The sequence below is a fragment of the Macaca fascicularis genome, chromosome 4 (genome assembly GCF_037993035.2).
Source record: "Macaca fascicularis isolate 582-1 chromosome 4, T2T-MFA8v1.1".
NCBI classification, from domain to species: Eukaryota; Metazoa; Chordata; class Mammalia; order Primates; family Cercopithecidae; genus Macaca; species Macaca fascicularis.
In genome coordinates, this window is record NC_088378.1 from 163,069,680 (window position 1) to 163,081,856 (window position 12,177).

General features: G+C 37.7%; 1 protein-coding gene across 1 annotated transcript in view; it reads left to right on the forward strand.

The window, feature by feature from the left end:
- The window catches only part of LOC102129582 (orofacial cleft 1 candidate gene 1 protein-like), a 70,790-nt gene extending 60,274 nt beyond the window's left edge, over window positions 1–10,516 (forward strand). Inside the window, 2 exon segments of the mRNA XM_074039118.1 lie at window positions 2,027–2,113; window positions 10,314–10,516. Coding sequence (XP_073895219.1) covers window positions 2,027–2,113; window positions 10,314–10,516 — 290 coding nt within the window.
- The last annotated feature ends 1,661 nt before the right edge of the window (window positions 10,517–12,177 follow it).

A 12,177-nucleotide genomic window follows, 5' to 3' on the forward strand; every position in this document is an offset into this window, starting at 1 on the left:
AATTATAAAAAGACATAAATTCTAGATATGTATTACAGTATAGAACTTGGGGATGTTTAAAGGATTTCAGAACTAAGAGTGTCAAAGCTGTCTCTTTGCTCAGGTGACCTCAGAATTCTTTCCTTGTAAAATGCTGTACATGGGATCCCAGAATGGGACACGCAAAATGAATCCCTCCAGTATTGGCACTTGTAACCTAACACATGTACGTCAACCCACATGAAACACAGAAGGAACAATCTGTGTAGACCTTAAGGGGCCCTGTTTCCAGTTGTGTGTGGAGGTATCGAGCTCTGAAGGGAAATGGTGGTCTGAAGGCTCCCAGGGTGCAGGCCCCATTCATGTGCAGCTGGACAAGACCCCAACATCTCCACTGACAACAGGGATGCAAATGGTTTGAGAACCTAAAAACTAAATACACTACTCCAGACTTTTGGTTAAACATGACTTAACTTTTTTCACCCTCCAAGGTTTTGATTATCTTGGTAATATTTGCTAGTCAGTTATAGAAGACAAATAATTTGAGTTTTGTATTGGATTGGAGAACCTTCCAGACTATGGGTACCAGTAGTTGATTGACAATATAAGGACTATGCTACCATCTTTGTGCTAATATAGGTGAATTATTTTACCAGCATATGGAAGGGCATAGTTAGAGTATCACAGTGCTTTGTGGTAGAGAGAGAAAAAAAAAAACCAATTACAGTGAATGAGGAAGAATGGTGTTATTGCAGTACATAAGACTCTGATTACATACCACCAAGATTCCTATCAGCCTAGTAGTTGTTGACAGATAGAGTAACAAAAATGAAACTCATTTATTCTTTCCTTATTGAGACCTCAAGGTAAAGCAGATTTTCAGTTTTTGTACTTAACTGCATTGATAGAACAGAGACTGACACAAAAATGTGTCAGTCCAGAAATAGAAATTAAACCTAGGTTCACATCAAAATTTCATTTAGCCTTGGAAAAGGGGCTGCCATTTGGATTACTTTTGATCCTAAAACAAATATACTAAAGAATATCACAGTATACCTATTATGTATTAATCCTATTATGTATTAAACCTTCCCTGCAAACCATACTTTCAAAGTTGTTGTTTTCATTCTACAAGGCTTTATTTCTTTTGCAATGTTTGAGGCAACTTGAATTATCATTAGAGTAGCGTTCATTTTGCTAGCCACAGACATATACATTTCAGTCTGCAGGAAGTATGAAACTAGATTTGGAAAATTAATAGCAGACCCTTTCTTCTATTACAAAGTTATACCTCATGCTACAGTTTGATCATGAAGATAAGGACAGAGTAAGTGGGAGACGTGATGTGAGAAATTTTGGTTAGTGGTGTTGAGATTGTTGATGTGTGTGGGATAAATTTATGGGTAAGTCATTTGTATCTTCCCTTCATGTTACTGAAGTTGACATAAAAAAGATCTATAAGCAAGCCTCTCCCTTCCTTCCTTCCTTCCTTCCTTCCTTCCTTCCTTCCTTCCTTCCTTCCTTCCTTCTTTTCTCCCTCCCTCTCTCCCTTTCTTTCTCTCTCTCTTTCTTTTCACCTAACTAGCAACATGTACATTCTGCTGTAGTTTTTCATAATTAAGATAGTACTAAATGGCCTGTGGAATTCTGGACACAACATCATGATACACTTAGTGAAATATAAGTAAGCAAATATAATCATCAGTGAGTTCTACACATCATTATAATCCAACTACTTCCATTTCATGAGTATATCCCAATATAGTTTGGCTTAAGATTTTTATTATTATTCTAAAGTCTACATTTGATAATTTTCTCATTAACTTTTTAGCAACAGAAAGATAGCATGAACTTGTTTCTTGAATTACCTTTCTGACCTTTTGCAAGATGATAATTACAAAAAAGGGAGGCCTGGAAGACTTGTAAAAAAATTAAGCTTATAAAAGAGCTAAAATGGTCCTTCTTTGCTGGTGTCGATTTCAAAATTAACATTTTGGTTCATGTGCTTCTAATAATCACTGACCCTTACCTCGTGTACTTTCCACAGGAAATGAATACGGCAGAAATTACTTTGACCCACTGATGGATGAGGAAATAAACCCAAGGCAGTGTGCGATGGAGGTCAGCAGAGAAGGTGAGCTAGAATTAAGTATGTAATTTTTGTGTCAGAATACTCTTTTCCATTCATGAAAGTGAGGTGACAAAGATCACCCATGCAGTTCCATTTAGATTTTGCAGCTTACAATTTAAATGATAAGTTTTAACCACTAACAACATGATGGGCAGCGAAGGTAATTTTTCATCAAGGACAGTGGGCTGGTCAGATGGAAGAAACAGCGATGTGCTTTCATCTGATGCTACTGTGAGCAGTTTGATGCCATCGTAAGGCCCATGTATGTGTCTGAGGAGCGTCATCACCTTCAAATGCATCTCTGCTTTTTGAATTTAAAATGAGCATTCTTCAACAAACTGCATCTAGCATGTGAGATTTCCATATCCTGTGATGATTGAAGTTCTTTCCTTGAATTCATGGTACCACCACCTCACTTTTGAGAATTATGAAAGGGAAGTGATATGATAGCAATTTCCTCTTCTATAATCTTGAATACTAGTTGTGGTTGTAAAATAATAATTCAAAATTGCTCCTTAAGTGCATAGTATTATACATATTTTATAGTTTACAAAATAGCGTTTTTATAAAGGTTATTGATGTGATATTGACAATGACAAATGTTACTTAGAATCAGCTGCAGTCTAGATCATATCCTACCAGTGGGTGCCAGTCATTGAGTCTGCACTTTTTCATAAAACACTAGGGTAAATTCTCACAAAAAGGACTCAAGCATAGTGCAAAGATTATTTTACAAAGTAGCTCTCGATAACCTATTTTTAAATGATGCAGAATCCACAGATATTATCTAAAGACCTATGTGCAAGATAAGACAAGGACTTAGTCTCAGAGTCAGTTTTCACTGGTAGCTCAAAAGCCAGGGTGGATGTGAGGCTGGAAAAGTTCGACCTTCTATATACCCAAACACACTTGGGGAGAAAGAGACAATTCTAGTGATATCTGGGGAGGGGTGTTGATTGAATTACCATTGAAGTCTGTTTAAATTTCTTAGGAATCACAATATATAGTTATATTTGGTGGAATGTTTGTAATGCGAGGACTCCCTAATTTGGGAAAGGTAACTTAATAAGTTGTGTTCAATGAATAAGGAATGGTTCTAACTACAGACAGGTAAGTTTTATAAAATATTGCTGGTCACCTTTTCCCTTCCCTAGTCAGTTACTATTGTCTGACTCCCGCAGCTAACATGGGGTCCCCCGTTTCAGAGCAGGAAGCTAGCTCTTTCTGTGTGTTTACCTGTAGCCAGATCCGTGCTGGTGTGTGCGGCGGGAGGTGGGGGCTGGCCCTCTTACCAGCTGCGGGTTCCACCTTTCTAATGAGCCTCCTTTCTAATGAACTCCTTCGCAATTGTTTTTTATTTCCTCCACTTCCTTCTAATTGCCTTCCCACTTTTTCTTCTCTTCTGCTTTCATTTTTCCCTTCATTTCTTCCTCAGCATTTTTTTCCTCTTCTTTCTGAAGTTCCTTCTTCACTACAAGATACATTTTATGTATATTGGAAAGAGATTTTAGATTTTTTTGAGGCAGCGTCTCACTTCCTTTACCCAGGATGGAGTGCAGTGGCATGATCACGGCTTTCTGCTGCCTCAACTTCCTGGGCTCGGGTGATTGTCCCACTTCAGCCTCCTGAGTAGCTGGGGCTACAGATGTGCACCACGACGCCCAGCTAATTTTTTTTTTTTTTTTTTAATTGAGATGGAGTTTCATCATGTTGCCCAGGCTGATCTCAAACTCCTGGGCTCAAGCAATCCACCTATCTCGGCCTCTTGAAGTGCAGGGATTACAGGGGGTAAGCCACCATACCTGGCCTTTAGATTTCTTTTTCTCTCAAAATAGGTAAGGATTTATGTATCTTCATTTCATCTATCTAGGCTCTTTGTTACACATGCTATGGCTTAGGAACTCATGGTTGAAAAATAGGTTTTCTCCATTCTCCTACATCTTCTGTAAGTTATGTTTTGTTACCCTGGAACCCTGTGTATTCATATGATATAAATGAGATGCACTGGGCCAAATATGACTGGTAAAAGATCAGTCTGCTATATATTTCTACCACCTTCTAGGGTGTTTCCACGAACCAAAGGATCACTCCTAATAGCTAAGCTCTACTCTGTTTATGGTATCAAGAAAAGAAAATATAATGAAAACTCCATGAGGAAGGAGTTCTATGCATCTTATTCATTGGATGCTGTATATCCAGCACTTAGTGTCTCACACATAATATGTATGTGATACATATTTGTCCAAAACCCAGTGAATAATGTAGAGTCCTGCACTTTCATATTAACCCATAAACTTCGTGTGACCAGATACGAGATCTGTCAAGATTAGTCTGATATGCATCATACAGTAAGCTCCATTTTCTAACATTCCATTATCAAAGATAACAAGTTCACATCGGATATTTGAAAATATAGGCTGGGCGCGGTGGCTTACGTCTGTAATCCCAGCACTTTGGGAGGCCGAGGTGGGCGGATCATGCGAGGTCAGGAGATCGAGACCATGCTGGCCAACATTGTGAAACCTCTTCTCTACTAAAATACACAAATTTAGCTGGGCGTGGTGGCGCGTGTCTGTAATCCCAGCTACATGGGAGGCTGAGGCAGGAGAATCGCTTGAACCTGGGTGGCGGAGGTTGCAGTGAGCCGAGATCATGCCACTGTGCTCTAGCCTGGTGACAAAGCCAGACTCCATTTCAAAAAAAAAAAAAGAAAGAAAGAAGAAACTATTTTGGGGGAAAATAAGTAGATATATTAATATATATAATATATAATATATAATCTACTTATATATCATATATTGTCACTTGTAATATATAAGTAATATATAACATAGTAATATAGTAATATTATAATACTTTTTAAAAAGAGGACATATTTGGCTGGATATGGTGGCTTACACCTGTAATCCCGGCACTTTGGGAGGCTGAGGCGGGTGGATCACCTGAGGTCAGGAATTCGAGACCAGCCTGGCCGACATGGTGGAACCCATCTCTACTAAGAATACAAAACCAGCTGGGTGTGGTGGCATGCATCTGTAATCCCAGCTATTCAGGAAGCTGAGACAGAAGAATCACTTGAACCCGGGAGGCAGAGGTTGTGGTGAGCTGAGATCGCACCATTGCACTCCAGCCTGGAAAACACGGTGAAATTCTGTCAAAAAATAAAAATAAAAAAGGGACATATTGGAGGTGGGATCAAGTATTCGTGGTCACTTGGGATTTCTTCTGATGATGGCTCCCACTGGTGAATTCCTTCAGTGTAATAACACAGCTATTGACCAAAAGCCTTTTATTGGCCAGTCTTGAGATTCAGTCCCGTTGTCCAAGTGGTGGCAAAATATGAAACGTCTCAATCATATGACGGTATCTTTTGGAGTTGTAACAGGAGAACAGAAGAAACAAGAAGATGCGGGTGTGCAGAAAGAGAACTCAGCTCAGCGCCCCCTGATAAGATGAGTCCTCAGCCTTCCGTCTGCAATTCATAATGTCCTCTTTTTCTTTTTGCTTGATACTCACACCTTCACAGTTATTCCATTTAGGGGTCAACCAGTGCTAATTAGCAACCTTTCCACTTTCTCTGTCACATGGGGTAAAGGTTACGCAGACACAACACCAGAGCTGCTGGGATGGTTCCAGAGAGGGGCAGTCTGAAGCAAGCTAAAGTTCACAGCATTTCATGTGGCAGAATTTTGGGAACACCCCAGAAGTCTTGCTTGCACCCATCTGTCTTCACTTTAGTTGAGTAGTTGAGCAGTTGAGGTGCTTTTTTTTTTTTTTTTTTTTTTTTTTTTTAAAACAGCCTGGAGTTGCAGTGCCATGATCTCAGCTCACTGCAACCTCCATCTCGTAAGTTCAAGTGATCCTCCCACCTCAGTCTCTTGAGTAGCAGAGACTACAGGCACATGCCACCATGCCTGGCTAAATTTTGTATTTTTTGTAGAGATGGGGTCTTGCTGTGTTATTCAGGCTGGTCTCAGACTCCTGGGCTCAAGCAATCTGCCTGCCTCAGCCTCCCAAAGTGCTGGTATTATGAGCCACTGCAGCTGTTCTAATATTTATTTGTTTGTAATCTATACTTTACTTCCAAAACAATTTGAGGTAGCCTACAACAGAAACATAAATGCACATAATTATAGGAAAGTTTGAGTAAAGATGGAAGGGGAATTTGAGAACACCTGCAAAAAGGGACAAGTTAATGTGCAAAAAACACAGGACAATATTATTACCTAATTAAGCACTCATTTTTACACTGAGCTTCCTGGAAGTAATGGTATAAAGAGGAAGGCCCTAAGTAGGTTACTTTTGATGTTTAATATAAATTATATTCTGTTTTTCAGTGTAAATAACCCACCACCACCACCACGATTTTATTTTTTACACTAAAATTTGGAAGGGTAATATGATGTTCATTTTTGTATGGTAGAGAGTAGAAATCATAAAATACTTTATTATTAAATGCCTTTTAGTTATATAGAATACAGATTTCAGTGCTACTATGTAGTAAGTGCGTAACATTTTATTATTTTCCAATTTTGCGTATAGGTTATATATGTAGGTTACAATAGCTTGTGGATTAGTCAGAATTCTCCAAAGAGGGATAACCAGCTGGATGACCTTTTGGCCCTCTTCCAGAATAATGTTTTTATAATGTGTGTGTGTGTGTGTGTGTGTGTGTGTTTTGCAGTAGGTAATGACATAGCCTTAATGCTTTACATTCACAAAAGAACTTAGAATCCCTGTATTTCCTACTATATTGCAATAGCACATACAAAATAATCCAGAACCATCTAAATTTGTTGTTCCTTATACACAAATATTTAAAAAATGATATATAGAGAGTAGCTAATGGAAAACACTCATTCATTTTGATCACTTGTATATTCTATTGTATGTTGTAACAAACCAAAATGGCTTATTCTGAAATGATTCTTGAGTAATAGATGGCATAATTCATTCAACATATCAGTTTTAATGGAGAAGTATCCTATTATGCATGTCTTGCAATATACATTTAAAAATCATTGTTCTAATTATCATTTATTTACAAAAGGTTTTTCTTTTTCAGAACAAGGCAGCAAATTGAGTAGAAATTGTGTGTATGACCCAGAATATAATTAAATAGCCATAGTGAGTAATAATTTTTTTGTAATTATGTCTGCATATCTGTAAATTAATTGATGAGAAAGTTATCATGCACATGTTCTTTTAACACTCCTACAAGATGACGAGAGAATTTTCTATAATCGATTAACGAAGCTTTTTGATGAGAGCGGACAAGGAGAACCCCAAGGTAAGAGACCAAATATCTTCACTCTTTTATTTTAACATTAGTTGTAAATTGATTGAAATGGTTTCTTGCAAATGCTCACCTATCTTTTCTAAATATAACCATTCACTGATTACCTATGTGAGCTTTCCATGGTTGTACATATTTAAATGTAGCTGAAGTTTAGGGGAAAAGTAATTATGACCCAATTTCCTATAATTGCATATAATTTATAACCCTGAATGGTGAAAATGATTTAAGATTTACTGTTGAAGGATCTTAAAATGACATATGGCATACTTGGATTCACTAAGTTATGAGACTATGTTCTACTCTTTTTAAAGACTGTGTCTTAGCTTTTGAACAAATGCTTTGGAGTGGTAGAAGACAAGTAGTACACTGTTCTCAACCTTAGCATGGAAATTCATACTTGTAAGTTATGCTTTTAAGTGAAAACGTATTTTATGTATTAAACTAATAATTTAAAGGTAACCTTTAAAAAACTCAATTCTAAATTCTTCGTTGAACATATATATAAATTCATGCCAGAACCATATTGTAGTTTTTGCCAAAAAATTAAATACAAGTTGCTGTGTATTTCATGGGGAATAATTCTATTATTATTATTATTTTACCATGTGTGCCTAGTGCTTCTCAATAATTTTGTCTTCCTTATTATAATAACTCCTCAAAGTATATAAGAGGAGAGGGCTGATCATGATAATGTCTTCTAATAGTTATTATTTCTATTAAATATATGCTTAGACTTCATCATTTATTAGCTGTGTGACCCTGGACCAATTAATTAACCTTTCTTTGTCATTTTTGCCAAATGAACATGTAACACCTGTTACATGCAGTAGTTATGATGACTAAATTATTATTACATGAGCAGATGTGACAAGCGCGTACCTAGAATAATAAAAATAATAACAATAATCCTGCTGGTGAAAATATTAATGCCAGTTAAACATTCGAGTGCTTCCTAGGTGCCTGGAACTGTCCTAAACGCTGTTCTAAATAATTCACTTGTTTAAACTTCATAACAACCTTTAAAGGTTAGTCCTCATTTTTATCCCCATTTACAGTATAATACCCTTAAAATTTTATTCCTGCTTGGATACACTTCTCCTTTGCTTTTTTGCTATCAGTTTGTGTGGTCAACCATTTATTACTTTTTGCCTTTATAAACAAAGCAAACTCATTTTTCAAGCCAGCTCATTCTGAGGGATCCCAAGTTCAAATGGTGTATCAGAATTATCCAGAGAAGCAGAATCCAGTTGGTTTGACAATATATAGAGAGGCATTTATTTTAAGAAATTGCTTCACTCTGTAGCTGGGATAGCAAGTCTGAAATCCTTTGGACAGGCTGGCAACCTGGAGAATCAGGTGAGAGTTTATGTGAAATTCAGGCAGGAGTTGAAATTGCAGTCTTGCGTCTGAATTCCACAGGGCAGCAGTCTGGAAACTCAGGTAGGAGTTGATGTTGCAGTCTTGAGACTGAAATGTGTGGGGCAGCCCAGCAGGCTGGAAACGCAACCAGAGTGTCTATGCTGTGGCTTTGAGACTGAATTCCCTCTTCTTTGGAAAGCCCCAATCTATATGTTTAAGAACTTCGACTGATTGGATGAGGCCCACACACATTGTGAAGAGTAATCCGCTTTACTCAAACTCAACTGATTTAAATATTAGTCACATCTAAATACACCTTCCCAACAACATCGAGACTGGTGGTTGGGCAAACAGGTGGGCACCATACCCTGTTCAAGCTGATGCTTAAAATGAAGCATCATAAATGGTTATGCGTAAGTCAGGCCTCTCTGTGTTTAGTCTAACTTCTGACTCAGCAAACCTATTGAATACCTTTTAGTGCTAGACACTGAATAGTGCACTTTTATGCCTGCTGTTTCTTTTCCATTCTGATGGCTTTTTCAGCTTGGATCCTTTGAAACCACCCAAGTCACACATTTACAGATAGCATCTAATAGATCTTCGGAAATCATTTATGGACTTAAGTCTCATAGAATTTATAGAATAGGCATTTTGTGAACTATTTTATAGAAAAGGATGTAGCTGAGACTTAGAAAGTATACTTATGCAGAGTAATATAGTGCATCAGGGCGCAAAGAACAAGGCGAGTGGGCCTCTGGACACTATAACTCAGTGCTTTCTCCAGCATGCCATCTCATTTCCTCCTGGAGAAGAAGCTCTCTTTTGATGATTCTCGTTAAAATTCTAGAATAGGAGATGTGGAAAATTTTGTATTATACATTCCAGCATTTTTTACAGACTGGAAGAGGGAAGATCATTTTATATTTACAGCATGCATCTGGCTAGATGAATAGATATCTTTTGTAGATGATACTGTGTTCAGGTGATAGAGAAGTAAAGTACGCATACCATTTATATAAATGCTGACATTTCTATGCAAATAAACAAGGTAGTCCAAATAAAGTGCCTCGTGTGCAGAGCTCAGGAAATGTTCTCAGAGATCCTAAGGTGGGAAAATGAACCAAAGAGCTCTGGCTTCTTCTAAGCCTATTCATCTCCTAAACAGGTTACAGCAACACAGCGAGTAAGTCGTAAGATATTGAAGTAAACAACATGTAATATTAACACACAGAAAAGCACAGTATCCACATTTCAAGATATATTTGGTAACTGGGAAAAGGGCTTAAATGTACAGCTGTACTTTGTTGAGTCTGTAAACATTATGGGATAAACAAAGGTGGTGGTGGTTGTTTTTTAATCTTCAAACTTCTGTGCTTTAGTTGTTTTCCAGTACATGAAATAGAAAATAATTTGTTAGTTGGTCGATTATGAAAAACCGAACTTTATTGCATATAAGAAAATCAGTGATTAGTCTACTGTGTGCTTAGTCAACATTAAATTGGCCAAAACAAGTGGAATTCCATGTGATTCTCTTGGGGTAAACAGATGAGAGTGGCCGGGAGGAGAATCTGAATTCTGAAGCACCTGGGAGTTCCAATCAGAGTCACGAAATCCACCAAGAAGCCAGCGAAGCCTCCCCTGCTTACCTTGAGGAGTTCCAAAGCTATGCTCAAAAAAATGTAATTCTGCTTGGGAGTTCTCCACTAGAACAGGTCAGCATTAAGAGTATATTGAGAAATGTAAGATAATTTCTCTTTTTCAAATGACAAGTTGAAGTTTCAGGCCTACACATGGTCTACTGATTTTGCTTACCAGCACACTCTTCCTAGAACACACGATTTAGGACTTCATTGAGTCCTTTCCTTATTTTTTATACACATTGTAAAATGTGTAGGCAGAAGTTATGCTCCTTATCAATATCCTTACCCATCCTGGATATTGATAAGGAGCATAATTACTGCCTACGCATTTTACATTTTACGTGACATTTAGTTTGTACAATTTAGTTTCATTATCTGGTTTATTTTGTGTTAGAGTGCTCATTTCTAGCATATTGTGAATTACTGATAATAAAACCCGAAAGCAGCATACACTTACTTGGAAAAATTAAGAACCTGCTTGGACTTGTTTGCACAAGCACTGTATTACTACGCGAATATTCTAGCATTTCTAAAGTCACTATTTAAGGAACTTGGGCATTCTAACCGTTGGACTTGTACCACATAACAGTCTTTAGCTGTTAGACTATCTTGGCTTCAGAGACAATCTGATTTATCTTCTGATTTCTGTATCTTTGGTTCTATTTATGTGTAATGTGGCATTATGTGCTCTGACCCACCAGAGAGAGAAGTGATAAAAATACAAGAATCTTATATGTCTAGCTCCAGGCATATGTGTGTGTGTGTGTGTGTGTGTGTGTGTGTGTGTGTGTGTGTGTTGTTGTTGTTGTTGTTGTTTTGTGAAAGGTAAGTAGATTCAGGCTAAAGAGGAAAAAATTCATCAGGTGAAAAAGACTATTATCAATGAGATCTTTTATAACAACAGGTCACAAGTGGAGATATCAGTTGCAACTTCAGAAGAGACAGGTATCAGCCTACATGGGATAGGCTGGTTCTGTAAATATCTTGAAAAGGTGCTGTGACTGATGCTTCCTGTCTAAGGCCATCAAAGCAGCAGGGTATCACCTGATATGGTTTGGGCCTGTATCCCCACCCAAATCTCATCCATAATTGGAATCCCCACATGTCAAGGGAGGGAGCTGGTGGGAGGTGATTGGATCATGGGGACGATTTCCCCCATGCTGTTCTTGTGATAGTGAGTGAGTTCTCATGAGATCTTATGCTTTAAAGGTGTTTAGCAGTTCTCCCCAGCTCTGTCTCTCATGCTTTGACATGATAAAACATGCCTTGTTCTCCTTCACCTTCCAACAAGATTGTAAGTTTCCTGAGGCCTCCCCAGCCATGTGGAACTGTAAATCTATTAAACCTTTTTTTCTTTGTAAATGACCCAGTGTCAAGTATGTCTTTATAGCAGTGTGAAAATGGACTAATACAGTATCCCAGAGCATGATGAGAGTAGAAGGAACAAAACCAAGAGTGGGGAGGATGAGAGGAGAAGTGGGGAGGTAACACTCTCAGAGTCAACTGAGAACATCCCACTTCAAGGGCCATGCAAATGATGAAATACCATTTTTATTCTTATCATAGGGCAATTGAGTTGCCTAAATATAGAAAGCTACTTTAGAAATATTTGTGCTGACTTTTTATATCCCACTGACATTGGAAAGCTTGTAGGAAGGGTTTTACGAAATGACTTAGGTCTGAAAATTGTCTAGTAAAGAATAAAATTCACTGATTAAGTGCATAGCTTTAATAAATGTAGTCACAGAGGAAATTCAGGAAAACAATAA